The 27947-nt window shown below is 35.8% G+C and overlaps 4 protein-coding genes across 8 annotated transcripts in view; 3 read left to right on the plus strand and 1 right to left on the minus strand.

The window, feature by feature from the left end:
- Positions 1-614: 614 nt before the first annotated feature.
- On the plus strand, positions 615-4870 carry upk2 (uroplakin 2). The gene is made up of 6 exons (XM_084114889.1): positions 615-704; positions 1355-1458; positions 1592-1741; positions 1821-1905; positions 4013-4071; positions 4251-4870. The coding sequence occupies exons 2-6, from the start codon at positions 1407-1409 to the stop codon at positions 4382-4384; spliced, it is 480 nt and encodes a 159-aa protein (XP_083971015.1). The 5' UTR covers positions 615-704; positions 1355-1406; the 3' UTR covers positions 4385-4870.
- A 262-nt stretch (positions 4871-5132) lies between these two features.
- foxr1 (forkhead box R1) lies at positions 5133-8504 on the plus strand. Its single transcript, XM_084113126.1, has 6 exons — positions 5133-5323; positions 5409-5528; positions 6420-6649; positions 6732-7000; positions 7979-8211; positions 8282-8504. Exons 1-6 carry the CDS (start codon positions 5203-5205, stop codon positions 8308-8310), a joined length of 1002 nt encoding a protein of 333 aa, XP_083969252.1. The 5' UTR covers positions 5133-5202; the 3' UTR covers positions 8311-8504.
- A 2909-nt stretch (positions 8505-11413) lies between these two features.
- cenatac (centrosomal AT-AC splicing factor) lies at positions 11414-22551 on the plus strand. 2 transcript variants are annotated; one of them, XM_084115023.1, is made up of 11 exons: positions 11414-11598; positions 17605-17768; positions 17868-17966; positions 18099-18165; positions 18252-18314; positions 18530-18591; positions 20091-20208; positions 20303-20333; positions 20931-21014; positions 22002-22134; positions 22214-22551. In XM_084115023.1, the coding sequence occupies exons 1-11, from the start codon at positions 11482-11484 to the stop codon at positions 22317-22319; spliced, it is 1044 nt and encodes a 347-aa protein (XP_083971149.1). In that variant the 5' UTR covers positions 11414-11481; the 3' UTR covers positions 22320-22551. The 2 variants fall into 2 exon arrangements, with proteins under 2 accessions (XP_083971149.1, XP_083971150.1); XM_084115024.1 differs by having other exon boundaries at positions 20094-20208.
- Positions 22503-27947, minus strand: part of arhgef12b (Rho guanine nucleotide exchange factor (GEF) 12b) — a 79398-nt gene continuing 73953 nt past the window's right edge. For 3 of the 4 annotated variants that reach the window (XM_084115021.1, XM_084115020.1, XM_084115019.1), the window contains 3 exons: positions 25701-25927; positions 24140-24215; positions 22503-23980 (listed from right to left, as the gene is read on the minus strand). In XM_084115021.1, the coding sequence (XP_083971147.1) occupies positions 23907-23980; positions 24140-24215; positions 25701-25927 (377 nt within the window). In that variant the 3' untranslated portion in view covers positions 22503-23906. Of the gene's footprint in view, positions 24024-24139; positions 24216-25700; positions 25928-27947 lie in introns of all 4 variants that reach the window. The other variant, XM_084115022.1, reaches the window with a different exon arrangement.

A 27947-nucleotide genomic window follows, 5' to 3' on the forward strand; every position in this document is an offset into this window, starting at 1 on the left:
CAGTCTCAGTTGAGTGGCCACTTTTGAATCCAGACTGGTTGTTGTCCAGGAGATTGTTTTGTGGATGTAGAGACTTGGTAGAACACAACTCGTTCAAGTGTTTTAGCAATGAATGGAAGAAGGGATACCAGTCTGTAATTTTCTAAAAGTACTGGGTTTAGAGTGGGTTTCTTAAGCAGTGGGGTTATCCGAGCCTGCTTAAATGCTGTGGGAAAGGTACCAGAGTGGGGAGAGGTGTTGATGATGTGAGTAAGTGTGGGTACAACTGAGGAAGAAATGGCTTGAAGGAGATGAGCTTGATAGGATCAAGCGGACAGGTAGTAGGGTGATTGGAAGGAAGAGTTTGGAGACTTCTGCCTCCAAAATCAGAGAGAAGGTGGGGAGAATGTGTTTGCTTTTAAGATGTTTTTGAAATTATGTTGACAAAATTATAACATAAAAAGTCTAAATTATGAGATAAAAAGTTATTAAATATTTGTTATCATAATTGATTTAAAAAAAAAAAATTAATTAATTTTTTAACAAAACAAAAGTCAATGACTTCACCTGGGTTTCCCAAAGAACGGAGTGCTACTAAACAATGATCCTCCTTAGGTCCCTGAACTGCCGGCTCCGCCATGGTCCCCTGAACTATCGGCACCGCTTCCCGAAGTAGCCCACCCTTCCACCCCATAGAAGTATTACGGCGCGAGGACAGGTTACGGGTATCTTTTTTCTTTTTTTTTTAAATAATTCATAACAATGGAAAAATCATTTATAATAAATACTGCAACATTCCATAAAAAATAAGAATTATCCATTTTAATTTCATGGTGACTTTAAATGACAGAACGACAGATGATAAAGTATAACTTTAGACTTATAAGCATAACGGCAATAGAGAGATTAAATGTTCTTAAGAATCAATATTGATTTCACAAGAAGCCATGCTTGCAATAGTAATAAAGAAATATTTTGGTCTGTTTGTTCCACAAAGCTATTGTATGACTTCAGAAGGTGATGTGGAATATAGTGCACTGGTTGTATGGACCACTTTTATGGTACTTTTGAAGCTTGAAGATTCATCATTTTGTGTTCCACATAACAAAGAAAGTTGGGTTTGGAAAAACATGACGTAATGAATATTAGTCATTGTCCCTCAACTAGTCAATATAATAAAGGATTTATGGTGTCAGTTAGAACATGCCTTCCAGATTGAAGGCCTCCCTAAGGTGTATCGAAGGGAAGGGCTGTTATTTTATACACACCTGGACAGACCTGTTCTCTGTGGTTACTGATTGGCTCAATCATACTGTTCAGTCCTGCTTGTCTGGTTTTCAGCCATACTGTTATCCTTTTATTTCCCATCCCACAGTTTTATCCAGAGCATTGTGAGTTGTGCACACACCTGAACTCTACAGGACAATATGCTGACTGTGCTCTTCATCCTGGGGGCGCTGTGTCCCCTAAACTTTGCAGGTAAAAATAATAACTTTTTATAGCTTCACATTACCACTACAAACTACTGTTGCTTAATATTTGTTGCCAGTAAGTGTTTAAATACATTTAGTAAGTGTTTATTCAAAGGCTTTGATTATTATTTGCTTTTTAGAAATCCCTATTAAAGTGCTGAGTCCTGAAACAGACGGGGTGCTGGCGGGCAGATTCCCAAACTCTTTTCTTCTGAAACTGCCTGACTGCTCTACTTATGGAAACAAGTCCGCTGAACTGCTGTACATAGAACTGCCCAGCACTGCAAACAGTATGCATCGCTTTCATCCAGAATTTGGTTTACATGACATTGTCTGAAGAGTAAGCATTATGACTTGTGTGTCTTGCAGAAACAGAGACTTTCAAGGTTCCATCTTGTCCTGTCAGTCTACCAGGGTACCTTCTGAAAGGCCTAAAAAGTGGAACAACTTACAAGTATGTGTGTGTGTGTGTGTGATGGTTTAACTTAAAGAAACCTGGTTGCTTCATTAATACTAAAATTCGAGTTAATACAAAGAGATTTGTTTAATCAACAGAAACTCAAAATATTATGTTATCTGAAAAAAGAGTTTCTAATTATTGGACCAAAAACCTCTGCACATAATAACCTAGAATACTGTCTAACAAATGGCTGCTCTGTCAAGTCTTTGTCGTTGGTTAGGAACCTTGGTGTGCTCTTTGATACCAACCTTTCATTTGAAAGCCACGTTTCTAGCATCTGTAAAACTGCATTCTTCCATTTTAAAAATATATCTAAATTACGACATATGCTCTCAATGACAAATGAGGAAAAATTAGTTAATGTGTTCATGACATCAAGGCTAGATTATTGTAATGCTCTTATGGGTGGTTGCCCTGCATGCTTAATAAACAAACTACAGCTGGTCTGAAACGCAGCAGCTAGAGTTCTTACTAGAAGCAGGAAGTATAACCATATTAGCCCAGTTCTGTCAACACTGCATTGGCTCCCTATTAAACATCATATACATTTTAAAATATTGCTGATAACTTACAAAGCACTAAATGGTTTAGCTCCACAGTACTTAACGCAGTACTTAACCCTAACGCATTATAGACCTTCACATCTATGTAATCTCAAAATTCTGACCAGTTAATAATACCTAGAATATCAAAATTGACTGCTGGCCTTTTCCTATTTGGCACTTAAACTTTGGAACAGTCTTCCTAACATTTTCCAGGAAGCAGACACACTCTATCAGTTTAAATCTAGACTAAAAACACATCTCTTTGACCTAGCATACAAATAACACATTATCAACTTCTATAATTCAATGTTAGGCTGCATAAACTGTCAGACGGAACTGAGAACACTTCCCATAAATCCTGATGTACTCGTTACATCATAAGAAGAATGGCGTCTACGCTTAGTCTTAGGCCGTATCTAGATCTGATGAAGGACCTGGACACGACGACAACGCTGTCCTGATGTGTCAACTAGTCTCTCCCCTGTAAATGCCTCCTTCCTTCCCTTTACCTCTGTACAGATAAAACATTGTCAAAATGATTCCAGTTCGCATGGATACGCAGAAGCGACTAATTCTGTATTATGCAGGCCAGACAAGTAATTTGGTGAGGTCACTTTTTTTTTTAAAAAGACTACTTGCCTGCCCACATATATATTCAAATGCACATACATATAGACTAAACACATAATATGCATGCTCGCACAGATTCAAGTTTTTGAAGTTTACACGGAGATAAAGTTTTTCTACATTTTTCAAGACTTGCACATTGGAACCTATTTCAAAATTTGCGTTCTTGAGCCACCAAACACTGTTGTCATGCTGTTCTATATGTATGTGTTCATGCAAATGAACAGCCAGAACACATTAAAAGTTTTCTCGTTTCAGTTAAAACGGTGTCGTGTTAGCGGCCCCTAAGTTAATAACTAATGATCTTTGCGACGTAAGTGAATCAATCAAAAACTAACTTTAGCTGGACAATAACTTTATTCTAGAGCTGCTGTAAAGCCAAAACAATTTCTGTTACTTTAATTTTCTATTATCACTGTAAAGCTGCTTTAAAACAATCTATATTAACAATATAAATGAAGGTGACTTTTTGATTTGAAACTATGATTTTTTTTACAGTTGAATGAAATCCATTAGAGTTCCTCATTAGTGTCTAAGGTCTCTCTCTCTCTCTCTCTCTCTCTCTCTCTCTCTCTCTCTCTCTGTATGTGTGTGTGGTTCAGGTACACTTATGGGGACAATATGTCCTCACAAATATGGCAATATCTGGAATTCTTGTCCTTGTGGGGAAATTTTCTGGTCCCCAATCGGAAAGCAGCTTAGAAATCATACTAAGTGAATTTTTTTGAAAATGTAAAAATGCAGAAAGCTTTCTGTTATGGGTAGGTTTATGAGTAGGGTTAGCGTAAAGGGATAGAATATACAGTTTGTACAGTATACAAATCATTACGCCTTGTAATTTCCCCATAAAACATGAAAACCCAATGTGTGTCTGTGTATGACCATTACACAGCAAATCAAATCTCATTATAAATGTCTTTATCTTTCAGCCTGATGTACAAAATTGATAATGATACCAGCGCAGTCTTGACTGATACAACTACCACCGGTAATAGACTTTCTGTGATTTTAAATCTTTAAAAAGCTGCTTGTAATAAATTATACATGTACCAATTTTATCATGATATATCTTTTATCATATCAAAAAATGTAAAGAATAAATCCCCAGCTTGTATTGTGAGATGAGTATGTAATCAGGTCTGTTTGTTTTTCTTGTCTTTTTTCCAGTCACTGATTATCAAGCGATAAACAGTGGTCTCCCCGCGCGCAGTGGAGCCATGGTGGTCATCACCGTCATTCTGTCTTTGGCTATGGTGGCCCTCGTGGCTGGACTCATTATTAGTGTGTTCTTTTCAGGCTGAGCTCAATGTGATTCACTTCAGTAACACTTCATGAAATCTATTGAACTTCAAAAATAATTCAACCGCATTTTCGATAACTTTAGAAAATGTCAGTCTATATTAAGTAACAGTATACCTATTGTGTTGGATGTAAAAGGGAATTACACAAAAGTACTATATTTATCAATCATTTCAAACTGAATGGTTTATTGCTTTTCAAATAAATGTTGTTCTAAAAACATGGTTTTATGTCTGTAGTTTTTTTTTTTTTTAGGGCCTTCTTAAGAGAGGTGTATTTTTCAGAAATATTAGGTTAGCACAAGTTTCCATGTTTTATAGATAGGCTATGTTTCTAGTTTTATAGGCCTAGCTCATTTATCACTTATGTTGTGAAATAGGCTATTTTTATTTTTTTTTATTTTAGATAGGCCTATAGTATTTCAAATAATGGCATTCCACTCAAACCAGTGTCAATAAATACAGCGGGGAATGTTGTCACAAAACGTGAACATGTGTTAAGCTGAATGAACTGTCTCTTCCTGGTCAACAAACCCAGTGCGGAAATGTTTAACACCGTTTTTGTAGTCAAAATGTATGCGCATAAAAGACGAAGTGACGAACTGATTTTAGAATGACAATTGGCGCCAGTGATCAATGAAAACTTGTTGAACACTCTTGATTCCTAATAAGCTTAATGATTCCCACCTGTTATAATGAACGATATCGCCACAGTTGAAGTCTTAATTGATACAACGACACATTTATTTGAATAAAAAAAAGATACTGGGCTTTATTTAGCCTACACACGTTTTGCTGGCTGTTCTAAAATAATCGACAAAATGTATTTACAGCTTCAATCCAAAAGCAGAATTCTCGACCTTCATTTAACCAGTGGCTTACATGACTGGGACATGAACGAAGAAATAAAGTTAACGACGACGACTGATCAGTTTTACCACGGTAATATAATTTCAGTGAGTAATTCACTCGAGTCTGCGAAACAGGGCCGTTTGTTGAGTATCACTGAAGTGTCGTGGTTTGGCAGATGACAAGCGGACTGACCAGTATCTGGCGCAGTGGCACTACGCCAGAATCTCCAGAAGATCATTACCAGTAACACCAGTAGCAGCTCACAAGAGTTTCCAGCTCCCGCTCAGCGCCAGAGGTGTGTGTTCATCCGTCACATCACCAATAATATAATCTCCTACTACACCATTTATAGGAACAAACACAGATCTCCCAGTCGATGAGAGGTTTTTCACAGAGGTTTATTTTATTTATTTAGAATGACATTTCAAGTTTATGTAGGCTATTTATTTAAAATGTAATTTTATTTATTTAAAATGTATTTTCAAGTTTATTTTATTAAATGTTATTTCAAGTTTATTTTTATAATATTTAATTTCATTGTTTATTAATTTATTTTAAAATATATTTTATCTATTTATTTCATATTTTAAGTTTATGTATTTATTTAAAATGTCATTTCAAGTTTATTTTATTCAATTTGTTTTCATGTTTATTTTTATAATATTTAATTTATCCAAATATTATCTGTAAATTAGCCTTCTTGCTTTGACAGTTGGCAGTTTTTTCCCCCGCCCAATGGCAATATATTATTTCATTTAAACTAGTAGGATTACTGCTAAATAGTACACCATTAGTTACATTAAAATGTACATGGGCTTAATTTGATACCGTGGATTAGGCCTTAGTTCAATTAAGGCATTTAAGTAGCTTTTATAAATGTACCTTAGAAAAACACATTGGTGTGCATCTTGAGACAAAACAATGGCAAAGACATATTTTAAGAAATGTCAGTGCTGATTGCTTTAAATTACAGGGGTACAAATTCCAGATTATCCTGTAGAATAGTGTTTGATTCTCTGAAAATACTTAATTGAGGCTCCTTTCGGATTGGTTCCAAATTATGAAAGACATTCTGATAAGAATCTTGTGTACATTACCTTTTTTTTTTTTTTTTTTCAACTCTTCAACTTTCTTCAAAAGTCTTGTCACTGTGCCCTTCAAACATAATTGTTTCCGTCTTTTAAAGAGCCCGAAATACAACCTAATCTGTGGTTGATGGTGAATCCCAGTTTAGCCTGCCCCATAAAATACCCTAGTAATTACCCAAAAGCCCCAACACCCCAAAAACTAACAGCGCTGTCAACGACGCCAAGAACCACCACACCTCAGGAGAAAAGTGTGCGTCGAGTGATCCTGCCTGATGAGACCTGCCTGAATGAGTCAATACACGACACCTCCCTCTCCAGCGAGTATCAGGTATGAGTCAAACAACATTACATGCTTGTTTGCTACGTTAATATAGTGTCATGCGAACCTGACCGTTTCCACCTTGTCCCAGTTGACCGATGAAGATGACGCTTCCTCTGTAGACGTGCCTGTTTGTCGTAAGGTGAAGGGTGCTCGGAAGGGGAGGACTCCTAAAGTGTCCCCTCGCAAACTGGGTCTGACTCAGAACAGAAGGCTTCAGAGAGCACTGCAGGACAGCCTGAACCTGAAGAGTGGCGGATGGCCTCGGCCTCCTGTGAACTACTGCATCCTCATCGCCATGGCTCTCAGCAGCAGCCGACACGGCAGTCTCAACGTACAGCAGATCTATAACTTCACCAGGTCCCAATGCTCTTTTATACAAGGATAGGGTTAAGGATTTGAACCAACTCCAAAAGTATATAGATGATGCATAACATCTATATCGGGGTTGGTTATATCGGCCACCAAATCAGTATCGGACGATATTTTTTTCATTTTTAAAATTATCTTTATCGGCCCGATAGGAAAATTAGGCTGACATCTTAAAGTCGATAGGTAATGGATTATTTCCGCCGAGACGCGCTGTTTGCCATTATGGTTTTGATGTGCTTGGAAAAATTATTGTGCAGTGCAAGTCTGTCTACAAAAAAAATTTAATGAGAATATTGTAATTGTGTGCTTGGGTCATGGCTTTTAATGGTGTGACTTTTGTTTTTGTAATCAGGCTCTCAAAAAATATTAAAAACCTGTCAAAAGTTTGAAAATATTACAATTGTGTTTGTCTTATGCTCACCAAGGCTGCATTTATTTAATCAAAAATAGGGTAAAACAGTAATATTGTGAAATATTATTACAATTTAAAATAGTTGTTTTCTATTTTAATACATTTGAAAAAGAGAGAATAATACTTTTATTCATCAAGGATGCAATTTAAATTGCATCTATTTAATAAAAGCTTTAATAGATTTAATAAAAGCTGTTCATTGAACTTTCTATTCATCAAAGAATCCTGGAAAAAGTATCACCATTTCCACAAAAAATGTTTTCGACGTAATAAGAAATGTTTCTTAAGCGGCAAATCAGCATATGATTTCCGAAGGATCATATGACCAAGAAGTAAATTACATTTTAAAATGTATTCAAATAGAAAACAGTTGTTAGAATTTATAATATTTCAAGAATCCTTTCAAAAACAAAAGAAATTGTAATGTTTCCAAACTTTTGACAGGTGTGCGTGTGCATATACATGTACATATATTTATATTTGTTCACCCCTTCATTTGTTTTATTTACTTTTTCCAGTGCTTCTCATCCCGTTTTCTTTTACTGTCTTTCTAGAGAGCACTTCCCCTTTTTCATCACGGCTCCGGACGGGTGGAAAAACACAATCCGACATAATCTGTGTTTCAGCAACAGTTTTAAAAAGACCCCGCAGCAGGTGTCTGGAGATGGCAAGAGGAAGTCGTGTCTGTGGCATCTCACGCTGGACGGCCGGCAGAGACTGAGAGATGAGATCCACACACTCACAGGAGATTCCTTCAGAATGCTGAAGAGGAGCATGAACTATCCAGGTGAGGGTCGAGTGCTGAAATGCGCAGCATTCTGTTGATCTGATCTCACTCTTAATGTTGTCTATCACAGATATGATTCAAGCGTTGTTAGAGCTGTAATTCTACTTTGACTCCTGAAAAATGAGATCATCAGGGTGGACGGCAAGACCTCCTATGATTTATTCTTCTTTATGAACTTGTGAATGTCATCAGCTTTTCTTTCTTTAATTTTGTTATTTATGTAATTGTTTTGTTTTTGTGTGCCATTTTCCTCAAATTACTCATTGTGCCTTATTAAATAAACAAATGCATGTTATGTCTCTTTATTTCCTTAAAGCAGCTGAAAAAAGGAATTACTTAACACGAGAAGAACTACTAATAGTAGTTTAAAAGAACAGTTCTTTCTCAAACTGTTTAAACATAAGAAATGTTTCTTGAGCACAAAATCAGCATATTGTGATTTCTGAAGGATCATGTGCCACTTTACAATCACAGTAATGACAAGAAATGTTTGTTGTTAATAGTAGTATTTCAGAATACTATTATACATTTCTGATCAGAATGCAGCATTGAGAATCTATTTATATGTTTGCTGCTTGGGTTTTTGTTTATCAGTGATAATGTTTGTTGTTTAAAGAGATTTAATAAGGGTTAAAAAAAAGTTTATTTATACACCCCAACCACAAGAGGGCGATGCTGCATATTTAACAACACAAAACGTCACTGTGTTTGGGAAAACATCATGCAATCCTTATGTATTGGATCGAAAAGTGCCATCTGCATGCATTGGTCACAGATTTTACAATGTACTGAAGGTGTTACAAGGGGTGAAACGTGCATCTTCAGAAAAATACGAAATATGTTATGAAATGATAAAACATCTTTCAGATGTAATGTCTGAACATTCATTTTAGAGGTTTTTTTTTAATAAGATTTGAGAGTTGGGAAAACTCCCTACTTGGTAACCTGGTGTGATAATTCCATTTGCAAAGCCTAGAAAGGACCACTCAATAGCATCAAATTATAGACCAGCTTTAACATCTAATTTATGCAAAGTGATGGACAGAATGATAATAACCAGATAAAAATATGTAATGGAAAGGAAAAAAACTATTATGTTCATATCAGAGTGGCTTTAGAAAAGGCTGTAATGGATTCAATAATATGTTTAGAATCTGAAATTAGAAAGGCAATAGTGAATAAAGAGGTGTTAGTAGGGTTTTCTTTGATTTGGAAAAGGCTTTGGAAAGAGGGACTTTTAATCAAATTAGATAAGATGGGAATTAAAGGAAAAATGTATAATTGGATTATGGACTTTTTGATTAATAGAACACAAGCAAGGGTTGGAACAAGTTACTAGGACTTATTCAATAGATAATGGGACCCCACAAGGAAATGTGTGTAGCCCAGTATTATTTAATGTAATGATAAATTACATGTGACCCTGGATCACAAAACCAGTCATAAGTTGCACAAGTATATTTGTGGCAATAGCCAACAATACATTGTATGGGGCAAAATGATCGATTTTTCTTTTATGCCAAAAATCATTAGGCTATTGATAAAGATCATGTTTCATGAAGATATTTTGTAAATTTCCTACCATAAAGATATAAAACATTTATTTTTGTGAGTGAATGCAGCACAATCGCCAACATAAGTTGTATGTCGGCCAAATATTGTCCTATACATCAATGAAAAGCTTATTTATTCAGCTTTCAGATTATGTATAAATCTCAATTTCAAAAAAATTACCCATGTGACTGGTTTTGTGGTCCAGGGTCACATATTTACAATGATTGGACAAGGAATAGGTCAATCTTTATATGCGGATGATGGTGCCTTATGGAAAAGGGGAAGAAATGTAGTGTATGTGGAAAGTAGTATGCAGAAAGCAGTTAATGAAGTGGGAAAATGGGTAAATAAGTGGAGTGTTAGACTGTGAGTAAAAAAGCTAAAGTGACATGCTTCTCAAAAAAGAAGAAATCTCCAAATATCGGAGAATTAATGTGGAAATGGCAGAATTGCCTTTAGACCTTCGGAGACTTGAGTTATAGATGGCATACTGGTGTTCTATAAGGGGGCATGTTGAAACCCATCCAGTCAAAGAATATTAAAAAATGTTGGGAACATGAATATGTAAATTAAAGTAGTTTTGGATGGAATGCTGAGACAGATTCCAAGAAGTTAGGAATTGATGACATAAAAATAAGCTCAACAGTAGTAATACCTATAATACCCCCTTGGCTGTTCCAAATGCTAATAGTAGAAGTTGCACGTTAAAATAAACGAAAAGGAAAGATGTATGCCAAAAGAAAATAATAGTGGATAAATATTAAACAAAATAATTTTAATAGTATTCAAATCTATACTGATGCGTCAAAAAATCCAGATTCTGGTTTTACAGCAGCAGCTATATTTAGTATTTTGTTTTAAATATAGCATTGTTAAGAGATTATCAAATCACGTATCTGTATTCACAACAGAAATGATGGCAATACTGTTGGCTATGCAGTGGGTGGAAGAAATCCATCCATTAAATGTAGTAGCCTAGTATATTCAGACTCATATTCAGCATTAAATAGTGGGAAATCAGATTCAAGACAGGATATTTTATCTGAAATTTTACAGAATTTATATAGAATTAATCAAACAGGAGTAAGAGTAGGATTTTTGGGAAGATATAGAAATTCCATTAAGTAAAACAGAAGTAAAAATGTATTATTAAAATAGTAGTTGGAAATATTTAGCAAGAAGAATGGAATAAAGAGTCAAAAGGGAGACACCTATTCAGCATTCAACCTAAAGTGGGGATTGATAGAAGGGTATATGGAAACAGAAGAGAAGATAGGCCTACTATTATGACCAGGCTCCATATAGGACACACTAACCTTCATTATTCACTGCATATTATAGGAAAGTGTGAGACAGACTGCTGCATTTATTGTGGAAAATCAGAAACAGTTGAACATGTTATTTTACACTATAAGGCATATAAAAGAGAAAGAAATCATCAGCACGTTGAAAAATTAAGAGATTTGGAAATCAATGTCATTACAGTTCAGAATATATTTCAGAATGCACAGAAACAGTTCAGGGTGTACGATATTCATCTAAAATATTTAAGAGATACAGATTTGATTAGAAGGATACACGAGGCTTCACTCTCCATCCCAGTAGGTGGCGGAAATGCACCTCAAGCTGGTTTGCCAACCGCCAAAACACAAAAGAAGAAGAAAGAAGAAGAAGAAGACATCATGCTAGCGCTTGCTTGCAGTGGCTAAAGAAACCATGGGTGCATTTTATTGCTCGATCTGCGGAAAAACTGATTTTTCTGGAAAAGGACACATTCATGGGAAAAGCCACCAGAGTAAACTTAAAGTGATTCTTGTCAAATTCATGGATAAGGTAAGTGTGCTAACTAAACAACTAGCTGACGATACTGCTTCAGTGGCTCCAAATACGATTTAGGCACTTAAGTCACTGTCAGATAATGTTTGTATTTGATTGTATTAAATAACAAAACACCCAAAAAGAGAGAGCCATTTCTGAATTTCATTTTAATCAAGCCAAAGCGATTTTAGTGGCTGTATGAAGTCAGTTCAGTTCATAACTTAGTTGACATCAATATCGATGAATGGGTCTGCTGATTGCAGACAACCACAAAATGTGCTCTTAAAAAATAATATATATACTACTTTTTCCTTTTGCAATGTATGGTAGCTTGTTTCCGCCAAGGAATAATTATAATTAAAAAAAGGTAATTGCGAATTTTTAATATAATTCTGAGAAAGTCATGTATAAACTCGCAAATGCGTGAAAAAGTCCTAATTAGTTATAACTCGTAGTAAATTGCAAAAACTAAAGTCAGCTATTCTGACTTTATTTCTCACGATTCCAGTCGCAATTTTAACATTTTTATTAGAATCGTAAGATACAAATTCGGAATTACGAATAAAATAATAATAATAATTGTTAGAAAGTGACCGTTACTTTTTTTTATTGTTCATTTGTTTTTGAGAAAAAAGTCATAATTGTGAGAGAAAAAGTGACAATTACCTTTAAGTTTTAATTCCGCGGAGGAAACAAGTTTCCATAGACCTTATTCAGAGCAGCGCCACGACAGCGAGGCTGTGAGAGATAGACATACCGTGTTTTCAATGGCATCCTCTGTAAAAAGCTGTGTAAAGCTCCTAGATCAGTTTTAACTTTCCATAGCTCATGTTTGGAGTTTTTTGTCTACTGAAATTTCTTGAAAATATAGTTTTACAAGTGTTCCGCAAGCAGAACAATCCAAAAACACATTAAATTAAAGCTGCAAGCAGCATTTAGCGGGGTTCAAGCATTTAGGGTCTTTAAGCACATAAGGCAGTTTAGTGAGTTGTCTGAGTTTTTGTTTAGGATTTACAGGCTTTTGAGTGTTTTTTGCCATAACCATTTTCTAAATGATCCTGTTATGGCTACCCAATGGGTAAAGTTTAAGTTTTTTATATAATTATTGATCTAGAGCTTCCAGAAAATTGTACTGCACTGGTATATTTCCGATCGGGCTAAAAACCGATGGCGGCATAGACATACATGGCACCTTGGACCAAGACACTGCATGCCAATTTTAAAGTCAATCGAACTAATGGTCAGGTGGTTATAGCCCTTTTCCTGTTTTTGTGATTATATGGCCTGATCTCCATTTTAAATAATTATTTTAAAGGTGCTGTAGAATGCATTGATATATTTTAAATTGTTCTCTGATATCTCTGAAACAGAAATGTCTTCAACAGTCAAGTAGTGGATAAAATCACTAATGTTACTTTCTGCTTGCGGTAGGGGTTGTAATGGAAATATAACATTAGTTGGAACTGCCCCCTTCTTCAGTATCAAACAATGAGCGAAACCTGCTTGATATTGTCCCACTCCCAGGTTAGAAAAACTGTCTGTGGTAAAATGGGCAGAGCAAACTAACAGCTTTGAATTAAAATGGTGAGGTATCCTGTTGTAAACATCAACCATGCCTGTTGACAGTTTTGTGGGAAGGGAATGAAAAGTTCTCAAATCTGCAGCACAGCCTCGAACATAACATTTATATCCATGATCTGCCATTTTCACTATTGTCCTTGCTTGCTTCTTCACAATACCTGCAGATCTTCTGATGATTCAGCTGTGCAGGTCCACGTTAACACTGCCTGGCCTAGAACATGGGCTGGTATATGCAAATTTGGGGGGTATAAATATTAATGATCCTGACTCCAACGTCACAGTCAGTGTTATGCTGGGATTCACTCATTTTTCAGCGGTCTTTTGCAAACAGGAGATTTACACATGAAGGAGGAAACAATGGTGTTTGAGGCTCACGGTATGTCAGTTCCATGTCCAGAACTCTTATCATTCAACTATGCCAAGATAAATACAGTTTTCAATTGTATGGCACCTTTAAAATAGATGATTAGTAATATAATGCTTACTTGTAGTCTGAAATGGCTTTAACAAAAGAAGAAAAATAGTCTTAGATTTCTGTTCACTCTAATCATGTACAAATAAAGTAGCACATTAAGATTACATTTATTTGAATGCATTAGTGAGTGTGTGATTGTGCTGTGTGTGCAGCGTATCAATACTAAAAGAGAAGGTGTAGTTGATATCTTTGGTGATAATATCTGTAGTAATCATAAAAAAATCAATTAAGAAATAAAGAATTAAAATTACAAATAATATTCTATTAAGATATGAGTTACAATAACATGATTTGCAATAGTAATAATATCAATAATATATGCACAATACACACAGATTAGACTATCAGGTCTGTGTCTTACAAAAACATTAGTATTGCAGCCAATGTGAGTCTGTGGGATTTATAAACAGACAAAATATGATTTGAAATGTTATTTTAATGATTTTATTAAGTTTAAACAATATTTCAAATGGAAAAAAAATGAAAAATAATATTTTAGTGAGCAGAATGAACCAATGAGTGGTCTTCATCTGGTGGTTAAAATGTAAATGAAAACAATAATACTTAAACAATAATACTTAATACACTAACCATGCTTGAACACACACATGCACACACATTTTGTTGTAGATGTAGATATTTAAAATAAAAGATAGGTAACAAAATGATAATTGCAAATCTCCTCTGTATAACACCATTTTCAGATTGAGGGGCAGAATTGTTCAAACTGAGAGCTCAGTACAAATGAAGTGATAAACTTTGACAAAACATGATTGTGTTATAATAGGTGATTTTCATGCAAGTAATTATATACTTTATACAAAAATTAATGCAAAAGCACAGGTGAAAATATTTTATTAAGTAGAATGTCCTGCAGAGGGCAGTAGAAGACCACTAATTGACTCACTTTCATTTGAAAGACTTTTTTATCCACCAGTAAAACAAAGCAGTTTCTCCATGTTCTTTCCATTAAGCATGCTTACACACACAGACACACACAAACACAAACACATCCACACACACATCCACACACACACACACACACACACACACACACACACACACACAAAGATAAATATGTTTTCCATGTTTTTAGGATGTGATATTGTGAAAATATCTTTTAATGGTCTAACCATTTCACATATTTCTTTGTGATCTGTATTACCAGTCCGTAATAATAATAATAATAATAATATTTAATTGTCTATAGGCATTTCTTTATCTAATAATATAAAACTTCATAATAATCATAATAAAAAATTAAAAAATAAAATATATACAAATATCATAATAAAATAAAAAACATCATAATAAAAAAGATTGCTTTTTAAAGCATTTGTTTGTTTCCCAATACTGAAAGCGAATAAAAAGATCATGTGTAATCCTGCTGCTCCCTCCAGTGGACAACAGTGGTGTGTTTCTAGTGGTGCAACAGTTGAAGTGATTGATTGAATTAATGAATGAATGAATGGGAATTTGGTTTATCACTTATATCTCCGGAACCAAAAGGCGAAAAATTCTGAAACTCAGAGCATAGATAGTGCTTGAGGAGTCTTGTTGAATGAGACCATCGCGGTGTTTTTGGGTGATTGGGACCGGGAGTTCTGATCGTTCAAAGGCATATATTTCAGGGCTTTTATCTCTGGAAGGCCCGAGGCCCGCGACGATACGTTTCGATCAAGAGAGGTCCTTACCATCAAAATTTGAGTGTGCAGCGTCTTTCCGTTTTCGAGTTATGAGTGAATTTGTACTGGGGGGGCGTGGCCTAAATGGCGGCCTCCGTTTTTACTTTCGTTTCAGGATTCCATTCCTTAATTTGACAGAATTGTCAATAGTAATACTTCAATAGATGAGTTTTGACAAAATGTGATTGTAAATGTTAAAATAATGATTTTATAAAGTCTAAATATGAATTATATAACAATATTAGGGAGTAGTATGATGAAATGACAGCAGGGGGCAGTACAATACCACTTATTGACTTAATATGCCATGTTATATCATTTTTACCTTTTTAACTGTTATAGAGGCAAATTTTGTCCGATCTGTCTGAAATTTTTCATGCTTCTTAAGAGCAGAACTTCTTAAGTTCTGACTTGTTTTTATTAAAGAGATATAGGCTTTCGGGGACACTTGGTAAAGGCCACATTTTGAAGTGAACCTATTATAGCTAACCAAATGAAGTAGTTCAACTTTTTCTGACAATTATTGATCTAGTGAGTACAGAGAATTGTATTGCACTAGTTTTGAACATTATGATATGAAAATTGTATGATCAGAGATTTACAGACCATTTTACAGATCAGACCATTTACAGCCAATACAGGCAGTTTACCATAGGAAACATATGGTTTTAAAGCCTTTTAACTGTTATAGCGCCACATTTGGTCCGATCTCCAAAAATTTTTGCATGCTTGTTAATGATGATATGTCACATATGCTCACCAATTTTTGTGAAGTTCTGAGTTTTCATTTAGGATTTATAGGCTTTTGAGTGTATTTTGCAACGCCCATTTTATAAATGACCCTATTACAGCCACTCAAATGCAAAAGTTCAACTTTTTTTTGATAATTATTGATCTAGAGAGTCCAGAGAATTGTCCTAGACTGGTCTGGTTCAGATCGGGCGAAAAACCTAGGACTAGTTCGCAAAAGTAGGTTTTTAACATGTTTGCGAATATTTAATGAACGGTTTGATTGACAGCAATGGTTATAGAGGCAAAGTTGTTCAGCATGAGCAGATCTATCAAATGATATGCATTTTGTGACAATAAGTGTAACACCATGTGATTACAGAGCCATAAAACTCGTTAGCGCCAACTAGTGGCCGATTTCTTTCAAAATTTTTACAGACCTCTAGGGCCATGAGTCGAACATGCCCATCGAGTTTCGTTCCGATCGGCCTCCGTTAACCTTGTCTAATAGGTGCTCGACTTCATTGGCCAATGGCGGCCATGTTTTTTGAGATACGTCAATGTCCTCATAGACATACATGGCACCTTGGACCAAGACACTGCATACCAATTTTCAAGTCAATCAGACTAACGGTCAGGTGGTTATAGCCCTTTTCATGTTTTTTTCATGTTATAGCGCCACCTAGTGTTCAATCGTCGCTATTTTGTTACTGTGACCCCAGATTGAAATCCTACATATGTGTACCCAGTTTGGTGAAGCTATCTCATTTACTTTTTGAGTTATAGCCATTTTAGTAAAATAGGCTCCTCCCACAATGTTCATTTTGAGCCCCCTAGCGACTTTGAATCGAAATATCGACGTTTTTTCGATAATTATTGATCTTCAGACTCCAGAGAACATTTCTGCACTGGTTTGGTTCCGATCGGACGAAAAACCACGGACTAGTTCGCAAAAGTAGATTTTTGACAAAATTCAAAATGGCGGAAAATCTATCATGACGGAAATGAAATCGGAGATATACGTTTTGTTCGTCAGACGTCCAGCTTTCCAATGATATAAGACACTTGAGTCTACGACATACGGTCTAGGAGTTATGAGCAGTTTCGCGCTTTTGGTTGCTATAGCGCCACCTATAGGCCAATCGGGGTCATACTCTCTGAACCTTTCCTCGATTTTTGTACTACCATCTGACAAAGTTTCAAGTCTCCAGCACTTACAGTTTGGGCTGCACGATGCGTTTTAGCGGAGAAGAATAATAATAATAATAATAATAAAAATCAGTACAATTACAATAGGTGTTCAGCACTTCGTGCTTGAACCCCTAATAACAGTACACCCCACTGAAGAGATACTGTACGTCTATCCCTCACAGCCTCGCTTTCACTCCCTTTGAAAATCAAAGATGGCGCTGCTGTGAATAAGGTCTATACAGCAATGACAACAAGTAGCCTATGCCTTAAGTGTCGAAGTACTATTTGGAGTCACTACCTGAAATAAACTAGCTCATCTCTGCGTCTGCACACATGTAACACTCCCATATGTTATTACAGGTCAAAGAAGCACGGAGGACCATCAAAAATCCTCAGGTGGAGAAATACAGTCCCCATCATGACGTTAAGTTCTGGTGTTACTGCTGCGCGCTGGAGGTGCAGAAACACGTGACTGACAGTAACATCACTGTGCTGTATGGAGGACTGCTGGAGCACATGAGCACGTAAGATCACACGAAAACATTTGAGATACGCATGGAGAGCTTGTTCACAGAGCGCTTTTTCACAGAGCGCTTTTATTCACAGAGCGCTTTTCATTTCAGCCCAGAGCACAGGAAAAACACACACAAGTTCTGGTGGGACAATAAAGCAGATCTCAAACTACGAGACAAGTTTATCATAACAGAAGAGGAAACCGAGAGGTAGCTTTCTCGCTTATTTGTGTTTTGGAAATGGCTGTGATCATGAGAGCATTTAGAACATAAGTGTACTGATACTGTAAAAGTTTTTCAGATGTTCTACAGAGAAATAAACGAAGAATGCCTTTATTGTAGATTCAAGTCTGAGGTTTCCAAGGCTCTTGAACAGTTTGAGGAAAAAGAGGATGTGTTTATTAAACAGGTAAAGACATTTTATACAGGATCTTTGTGTTGTTAATGGTTAGTTGAGCCACATCTAAGTTTTTTAGTCTCTTCTTTCGTCCTCAGCAAGCTGCGGTGATCCGATCTCAGGAGCAGCACAGACTGGAGGTCCTTCAGTCATTATCAGAGGTTTGTTTTCCTGGGATGCTCCAAGCGTATCCATATCTCAGTACTTGTCTGTTCTGTTTGTGTAATGAAAATATTAACTTTGACTTTTTCAAACCCCAGTGTTAATGATCATTTTTTAAAACAGCATGCATTTGTCAAAGTAATTCCTTTGTTGGGAAAATGACGTTAAAGAGACAATGGACCATTACTATTGACTTTTCCTGAATCAAACTTAGCCGGATCCAGAACTGCTACAGCATGCTGAACTGGACCATTACAGCAATAAACCAACAGCCAGGTAAAATATTATGACCAGTGTTATTCTGAAACGTGAGGGATGCACCAATACTCATTTACCAAAATGCTCCAATACCTCCAATATCCATTCCAATACACTTGAGTTCAAAAGTTAAAGGTATTTTTTTTTAAAATAAATGAATACTTTTATTCAGCATGGATGCATTAATTTATAATGTTACAAAAGATGTCTGTTGCGAGTAAATACTTTAATCAAATGTTGAAAAAGTTCCTAACATATTAATACAATTTAAACAATTGTACTGCTTAATATTTTTATAATTAATAAGAAATGTTTCTTGAGCAGCAAATTAGAATGATTTTTGAAGGATCATGTGACATTGCAGACTGTACTGAAGAGTAATAATGCTGAAAATTCAGATTTGCCATCACAGGATTAAATTACATTTTAAAATATATTTTAATTCAACTGTTATTTTAAATTGTAATAATACTTCATGATATTAATGATTTTACTGTATTTTCGATAGAAAAAAGCAGTCTTGGTCTATTGAAGCTTGTTTCCGCCACTAAAAAATAAAAAAGGTATTTGTGATTTTTTTTTATTTTTATTTCTCTCAGAATTGCATGATATAAACTTGCAATTGCGTGTTATAAAGTCAGAATTGTGAGATATAAACTCGCAATTGTAAGAAAATGTCAGAATTATGATTCCCTCAGAATTGGACTTATAACTTGCAATTGCGAGTTTATATCTCACAATACAGAGAAAGGAAATTTTTTTTATTCTGTTGTGGAAACAAGCTTCCATATTGGTGAGCATAATAGACTTTCAAAAACATTTAAAAAATCATATGACCCCAAACTCTTGATAGGTATTGTATATGTTAGGTGTGATTTATATATATATCCGATACCATGCAGTTTATGCAGAGATTGTGAAACAGGAATTGCGAAGCGGATAAACGGATAACTCAAGGGAAGGGGAGTATAACGGATTACATTCGTTGTACATAAGATTATATTCAGCTTTATTGTCATTGTACTGAGTAGAGTACAAAGCAAATGGTTTAAAATGTACTTATGATGCTTCTGTCTTTAGGGGTAGTTTTCTGTATTTGTGTGTTACTAGATGTAGCGTTACTAGAAATACTGCTGCAGGTTGATTGGTGCATCCATAATCTTTATACATTATATACAATAGTAGTCAAATGTTTGGACGTGTAAACCTATATGAATTTAGTTTTTTTTTTTTTTTTTATGGATTTAATTTTCTTTAACTTTTTTCAACACTACATAATTCCCATATTTAAATGTATTTAATAGTTTTGATGACTGTACTATTATAATAAAATGTGGAAAATGATGATGATAATAATAATAAATAATAAGTGTCCAAACTTTTGACTAACACCAGTTAAAAGTTTGTGTAATATGCATTTTTCAGCATTGACAAATAGAAATTGCTGGTTTAGTGTCATTTGATGATCAGAATGGGAGTTTGTAATGCCTAAAGCATGAGTTTTGATGTTTGATAAGAAGTTCCCACAGTCGATCTTATGAAATGGAGGCACAGCCCGGGCCGAGCCACGAGGATCTCGCCTCACACTGTCATCGGAGTGAGCCAGGATTTGGCTTAACTTTCATTGGTTACCAGGTATTTTGTCTTACACTATATACATGCAGCAATTATTGATTAGATTAATAAACAATGTCAGACATCACCTTTGGTTTGCTGTCTGTATTTGCAGAACTCATCCAGCAGTGGAAATGTTCATACTGGTGAGTAAAGCGGCAACCTGTCACTCACATGACATCACAGCAGTAGCAAACCACGACCATCCAATCAAATCTCCCTATGGACAAAATCAAGTCCCGCCCTACATTTTTTCTAGTTTGAGAAGCTGTTTCACTCTGTCACATTTATTTATATAGCGCATTTTACAGATTGCTTCAAAGCAGCTTTACAGAGATAACAGGAAAATAATGCAAAAAAGTTTGTTTCCAGAAGAAAGGGCAGTTCTCCTCTGGCCAATGAACGACCAGTGTATGATTATGATTCAGGCAGCATTATAGAGGTCAGAAGTCAGATTGGTTTGGAACAATCACAATAGGGAAGAAAAGACTGTTGCAACATCTGTTTCATGCCGACTTTAAATGATTGGATACAAATCAATAATTTTAACCTTTATTATAGTAATGTACCAACAGACTTGTTTGCAGAATTAGTTCAGAATAATTTGTGAAAAATTGACGTACTGTACCTGATATACATATCCAAATGAATCAATATCAAAGCCAATCAAGATCAGAATTGAATCGAATCACAATAGTGTCAATACCCAGGTGTAATGCTGACCATGCTGTGTTGACTTGTAGGCGCTGTCCCGCCGTGGCTATTGGAGGAGCCAGATGAAGGGCCGCAGGAAATGGGCCCCTCAATTCAGGAGTTTCTCAAACACAGTATGTACTTCACTTTCATGGTGATGCTTGTTGTTTTTGGCTGGGTTTATATTAAAGAGAAGATCTCTGTGCAAAACACTTCTTTCTTTCACCAATGTAATACATAAAGGGATAGTTTACCCAAAAATGAAAATGAGCCCATGATTTACTCACCCTCAAGTCATCCTAGGGGTATATGACATTCTTCTTTCAGACCAATAGCTCTTCCAAGCTTTTTAATGGCTTATATAACTGCTTTTATAATTTTTCTTACACAAATGCATCAGAAGGCCTTTATTAACCCCCCGGTGATGTGTGCATTTCTTTGAATGTGTTTTTTTTTTTTCACAAAAGTGCTATGAACACATAATTGTCAAGCAATTTTTTTTTTAATCTAAGTACATGTACATGAATCTAATTAATTGCATCAAATTTAGAGAAATTATCACCAAAAGATAGTCATCATTGTGTTAAATGAGAAAAGCATTACAAAAAGCAGCTTAAGAAATATGCTATTTGATTCAACATAGAATACATAAACTTTTAGGCTACAAGGACCATGATTATTTTCAGAAACTGCATCTGAATTAGTAATTAGATATATCTACAGCATTTTTGCCCCAATATCTTGCATTTTAGGGGCATTCTAACGGTATTCTATAAGTTATATCACACAGTGAGTTGTTAGCCTGCTTCATGTCCATCACCATTCAACTGTATGAAATGTCATTTTAATTGCGTCATTTTTCATAACTAATGAATGCGTTATATCGACAGCCCTATTAAAAAACGGAGAAAAAATATATATTAAAACATTCTTCCACAGTCATCGTCTTCCTTCTATGGTTATCCTTATTTATTGCACTTTTTTTCATTGTTTTTCTTACTCTTTATATAGTTAGCACAGTCTAAGTAGTTAACCAGGTTTCCGTTCAAATGCAAGTTGTATTCTGTATATACTGTTACTGTGGATGTTATGAATAAGGCATCTTAAATGTTGAATCACAGAGGAGCAAGAGAAGCTCAAGAAGCTTCCGCCCAACCGTGTGGGGGCAAACTTTGATCACAGCTCACACACTGACGCCAACTGGCTGCCATCTTTTGGACGCGTGTGGAACAGTGGCAGGCGCTGGCAGTCTAGGTGAGCGCTAACTTCAGCACACATAGCGGACTCATTTCATTCTTCTCGTCGTTCTTACTGACACGTTTCCCCCCCTCAGGAATCAGTTCAGGGAAGAAGAGGCAAACACTAGGGGGAAGAGGAAGTGGAAAGATGATGGGAAAGCAACAAAGAAGCAAAAAGGCCTCAGTAATGGAGAGTTATGAAATGGATACACCAATTACACTGGCTGCAGGAGGACAGTATGTGAAAAATGGCGTATATATTGCTTCTCTCATATTGAGAATAACTGCAAAGGCAGTAACATGCTTCAGTTGGACACCATTTATGGTTTGTTTCAGCTTGTGAATATGTGAAACAGTCGTTATGAAGAATTTGTACGAGAAATGAACGGCACCATTTGAGTTTCCAGTTTATTGAATATATTTCTGCTACAGATGTTGTGTAATTTCCTTTTTTGGTCATAAATCCAAAACAAAATATCCTTCCCACTCTCCTCAAAAGGTAAATGTGATAAAATGAAGACACAATGTGCAATATCTTCTTTCCATTTGGAACAATACATCAGTTCAGTCAAATTTAATAGAATCTCATCTATTAGAGCTATTTCATGTTCTCAACGGAAAGCCAAGACCATATTAATGTTCAATAATATAATAAAATACCTCAAACGTCTAGACAGAATAATAAAAATACAGATTACATTAATATTAAAGGATACCTTGCAGTCTTTTATTTTTCTTCTTTTTTTAGTAGTTTCTGTTAAAATAATACATGACTGAACGCTTTAGAATGCAAAAGAAGAAGAGAAAAAAAAAAAAGAAAAAAAACGAGTCTCTGTAAGAGATGCAGTGTTGGTCATAATTGTACAATACATTACATTTAAAATGGACCATTAAGGGTCTTCATCAAGTTCCTGCGTTGAAGCTTCTTTCTATTTAACTTCATTCTCAAAACCAAGAAAATCCGAAAGATGGGTCGGGCCAAGCTGCCGGAAATATGTCGCGTCAGCCCGACCCGACGACATTACGAAAGGTCCGGTTTTCCCATGGCCGCAAGCCAGAGAAAACGCTTTCAGTAGCTTCATTAAATAGCATGTGGTTTATTAAGAGAGGAGGAATGAGAGACACCACCACAATCGTCAGCCCATCCTCAGACTCATTTCCATACTAGTATCATTTGCCTTCATCGTCAGTCAGCAAACATTGCCCGTTCCCCTTTGAGACGTCTCATTTTAGGCTCACGTGACGGCTAGTGTTTCAGGACTTCAATCAGAAGTTTTCATCGCCACTCACTGCTGATGGTTTCTACGTCACATATGCCACATGCCAGATTGAAACAGAAGTCAGGCATTCGGTTTATGTGAATATCTGTCTGAACCAATCACACTGACATCGTTATTAAGCACATATGCTAGTGAGGAGCTACCCAAGTAAAAGATCATGTGACCATTCAAGTTGTACTTTGATTGGATGAGTCAATATTAGCCAATGAAAAAATTTCATGCAACCTAGGGGCGTTTTGTAGATCCACGCTTACATTTACACTCAAATCTTGTGGTTTTCTTTTCCATCCAATGTTGTTCATCAGGACAGCATGGTTTTGACAATGATGGAGGGGTTGCTAAAGGAACGAATTGTCTTCTGTCCTCAAAGTGATGAAACTTCGTTGCATGGCAATCGTTCTCAAAGTACCATGACGTGCGCTTGTCTCTGCTGGTGTGCAGCGATTTGGAGCGAGTGATTGGGGTCGTCCTGTTGCGTGAGTGTGAACAGAATCTCCAGATCTCCTGTTCATTCTGTCTCGTGCATGAGCATTGTTTCAAGAGGAGCAGGGCTGGAGCAGCCCAGTGTCTCTGTGTCTCCTCCTGTCTCAATAAACAGAAAGAGCTCCACTTCACTAACTTTTATCTGAAAGAAGGATAAAAAAAAGAAACAAGAGAACTATGAAATGAAAGCTCTTTTAGGGCATTTATGATGACAGCACAACACCGAACCACCGGCAGGAAGGACAAAAGCTGCAGCACCTTTGTTTTCCTCTGTGTCAGTAGCTGTTTCCTCTGATAGCCTTTGGCATAGCTGGTTATACTTGATTTCTGTATCCTGAAAAAAACAAAAACAGAATTGAGTATTTCTTCAAATTTGTGACCTGAGCCAAACAGGCATGTACCCGTTTTATTATTATGGTTTACTTTTTAATTACTAAAATCATTGGCCAACATGCAGTGGCCCCAAAAAATATTTGGACACTTCAGTCAGACTTTAAAATGTATGAATCTCCTAGCATTAAATCAGGGCTTTTCAAACTGTCTTCATTTTAAGGACCCCAATATAATGAACCCCCCAGTCATTTATTCTTAGGAATACCGACCAAATGATATATTGCAAGAAAAATGGTATACGAAGAGTTTATCAAAAATGCAACTTTTGGCTTTTTTTTTCTGTGGCCATTTAGCTGCCAAAAATATTATCTGGACATTTACAGAAACTACAGCATTTATTTCTCTACAGAATATTAGTTTTCTTTGCCATTTTTTTAGGGGATATTATTAAAAAAAATGCAATTCAATTCAAATGTATTTGTTTAGCACTGTTCAGTAAATATATATATATATATTTTTATTTTCTAAACGGCCATAGAACTAGTAAGTGTGCTTAGCTTGCAACATTGAAAGGAGATTTAAAAAAAAAAAAAGGTATTTTGAAATATTAAGAAAACAAAAGCAAAAAACATGCAGTTTTCATTTCTTTAATTATTACTGCTTAAAATGCATTTCGTAAACCATAGTCTCTCAAATTCTCCAGGGACCCCCTAGAATGTCCCTTGAAAACTGAATTAGGTGATAAAATATCCAAAAGTGCCACTTTTTTTTTGTTTGTTTTTTTAAGATTGAAAAATAAAGTTAGGTTTTTAAATAATAGTAAAACAATATAAAGGAAAGTAAAAGACAGTATTGTAATGAAACTTGTTTCTACCACAGAATAAAAAAAAGAAAAAGAAAAATTGTGACTTAACAATACATACCTTTTTTTCTCAAAATTGTGAATTTATATCTCGCAATTCAGGTTTTTTCCCCTCAGAATTGTGAGATATAAACTGAGAAAAAAGTCTGAATTGTGACAAGTCTAAAAAGTCGCAATTACCTTTTTTATACCATGGTGGAAACAAGCTTCCATAGTATTGTGACACTTCCTGGTTGTCAAACAACATATCTATAGTTAATGTGACCTGTAGTTACTCTGTGTGAACTTGAGGAGAACTGACTTCACACATCCACTAAAACCACCCAAACACCAGTTGATTAAAGATACACTATGTAACTTTTTGCTATGTAAAATTTATTTTAAATGCCATAGTTTTTTTTAACCACTAGAGGGCCACAAGTTACAAAGTGTACCTTTAAAATACAGTATAATTGTCCCTGAAAAGTAAACTTATGAGAAAATATCTAGCGGATGCCACTTGGTTCTGCCATGTTATATAATACAAATTGATACATTTTAAGTGAGACACAAGTCTCGAAATACTTGTTGGTCATTGTGTATGTGTATATTCGTGACCGGTTTTCTTGGTGGGCAACATGTCACCTTCAGGTGCTGCAGGTTGGCCTGTAGTAGACGTATGTGGGTCATGATCTGTCTGTTGAGGTTAGGTCCTCCGCTGCTCTGAGAGGAGGAAGAGAGGAGCTTCTTCAAGTCAATGCCTGAGTCTCCTCCGGCAGCTGGCTCCCCGCTGTTGCCCTGCACGTCATCATCTGTGCTGCTCTCACCTGAGCCTCCATACACCTCCAGCACCATGTAACTGCCTGCAGAGACTGGCAGAGAATGAGACCAATGGTTACAGGTTATGTCAACAGAAAATGTAAATGTAGTGCAAAAAGTAGGCTGCTTCCAAACATGCATACTTGCCTACTTACAGAGTTAGTGTAAACAGTACAGTACTTTCCAAAGAATAAATCAAGCATGCAAAACATGCAAAGTGCACACATTTGGATTTGTGCCAAATGAAGGTGGTACATGAGGCCAAGATTACATTTACATTTATGCATTTGGCAGATGCTTTTATCCAAAGCGACTTGCACTGCATTTCAAGGTACACACACATCATGTGTGTAGCTGCACATTTCCCACAAGCTGGTAGTTTCACTTTAAATAAATTTGTTTATAATAAATAAACTAAAATACAGTTTAGTATACACTAAAATACTTATTTATACTATTTGTAAACATTTTTTTTATTTACCAGTATTTTACATTATTTCTAAATGTAATACAATTTGACACAAGTACAGTAGATGCAACTTATCTGTTTGTTTCCCCTCAATATATAATGTAAATGTCATTTTGACCTGGTGCAACTTATTTTCTGTAATATATGGTTTGGGTGAAGAGAGAAGCATGTCCGATTTCACAGTATTCATAAAATTTAGTGGTGGGGGAAAAAATCGATTCTGTTCAGTATCGCGATATTTTGCGCACGCAATTATATCGATACAGTAGCGCAAAGTATCGCAATATTTAATTATAAAATTATCTGTTTTACTTTCGGGTTTTCTCCATTGGTTTTCTCGGAGTTTACTCTGATAATTTGCATTTGCGTATTACATCCACAATGAAGCGCTTGTTGCGGTGCTTTGTTGTCGTGCATTCAACAGGAAATTCAAATGAAAATGTAGATGCCAAGTATAAGTTTAGCATAGATATATTTCCACTCGCTGAACACTGACTGAGCGCTTGAGAGTTTCGCTCTCTGTCAAGCGATCATTCAGCTCAGCGTACCTGTGTGTGACGTACCGTAAACTCTAGTGTGAAGGCGCGCGCTCGCTGTCGCGTTTCTCTCACGCACGCAAAGAGAGCGAGAAAGAGTCTTACATTATACCACGCAAAATTGACGTGCTACATGATATTCTTGTTTGTATTTTCCTGTCAAAATAACTGAGTTCATCTGGGATTATTCAGCTTTTAAGAACAAGCAGAAGAGATGCCGGTTTCTCCGGTAGTGGGCGAACTAATGCGCAAACGGCAATCTTACTGGATGGCACTCATGATCATCCCTGTTTTCAATTTCAGCAAATCAGAGCGAACGAACGCTGTCAAGGTGATTAACATTCATGAACCCAGCAGCTCATGTGTTGTAGGCCTATACTATATATTTTTTTTTATAGACTATGGTTGTATATTGTCATTATTAGTAGTAGAATTAGTAATAGGATTATCTTTTAATAATAATTACTATTTTTTATTGTTTTACAGAAACACTGAATGACCAACAATATCTTAAGCAAGTTCAGTTAAAATGACAAATATGCATTCATGCATGATTATCAAGTTTTAGTTCTAATTACTGAAGTTATATCATTAAATAGGCTAATGCTTGATTATCATAATATAATGCTTGATTTACTGATTTTAAGAGTGCCCATTTAGATATATAAAAACACTTCAGTTAATGTGTAGAAGATAATGTTCACAGAATTAAATGTGACATTTGAAGTGAGTTGAGCAGTCTTATTTTCCTAATTTTTGTAATGCCTTTGAATAATATGGGGGGCATGAATCGCAATATATCGCAGAATCGAATCGCAATACTTGCTGTATCGCAATATGTTAAGAATCGCAATAATATTGAATCGTGGCCCAAATATCGCAATACTATCGAATCGTCACATTTTTGCCAATTCCCACCCCTAATAAAATTGTAGGTAAAAAGTACCCAGACAACCTACTACTACTGCAGAGGTTCTGGAGTGTGCATACAACATACTTTTCGATCCCATGAGGCCACAGGAGAGGATTTGTGAATGGCAGTGAAGCGGCTGACACAGGTAGGTCACA

This window comes from Abramis brama, assembly GCF_963993115.1.
Source record: "Abramis brama genome assembly, chromosome: 5".
Classification (NCBI taxonomy): Eukaryota; Metazoa; Chordata; class Actinopteri; order Cypriniformes; family Leuciscidae; genus Abramis; species Abramis brama.

What these genes read in the sequence shown, in the direction of transcription:
- upk2 (XM_084114889.1), top strand. Translation starts at nt 1,407, where the DNA reads ATGCTGACTGTGCTCTTCATCCTGGGGGCGCTGTGTCCCCTAAACTTT. An exon ending in GTGTCCCCTAAACTTTGCAG is followed by an intron (nt 1,459 to 1,591) that starts GTAAAAATAATA and finishes TTTGCTTTTTAG; the next exon opens with AAATCCCTATTAAAGTGCTG. An exon ending in GACTGATACAACTACCACCG is followed by an intron (nt 4,072 to 4,250) that starts GTAATAGACTTT and finishes TCTTTTTTCCAG; the next exon opens with TCACTGATTATCAAGCGATA.
- foxr1 (XM_084113126.1), top strand. Translation starts at nt 5,203, where the DNA reads ATGTATTTACAGCTTCAATCCAAAAGCAGAATTCTCGACCTTCATTTA. An exon ending in GCTCCCGCTCAGCGCCAGAG is followed by an intron (nt 5,529 to 6,419) that starts GTGTGTGTTCAT and finishes CGTCTTTTAAAG; the next exon opens with AGCCCGAAATACAACCTAAT. An exon ending in CCCTCTCCAGCGAGTATCAG is followed by an intron (nt 6,650 to 6,731) that starts GTATGAGTCAAA and finishes ACCTTGTCCCAG; the next exon opens with TTGACCGATGAAGATGACGC.
- cenatac (XM_084115023.1), top strand. Translation starts at nt 11,482, where the DNA reads ATGGGTGCATTTTATTGCTCGATCTGCGGAAAAACTGATTTTTCTGGA. An exon ending in CTGCTGGAGCACATGAGCAC is followed by an intron (nt 17,769 to 17,867) that starts GTAAGATCACAC and finishes TTTTCATTTCAG; the next exon opens with CCCAGAGCACAGGAAAAACA. An exon ending in TAACTTTCATTGGTTACCAG is followed by an intron (nt 20,209 to 20,302) that starts GTATTTTGTCTT and finishes CTGTATTTGCAG; the next exon opens with AACTCATCCAGCAGTGGAAA.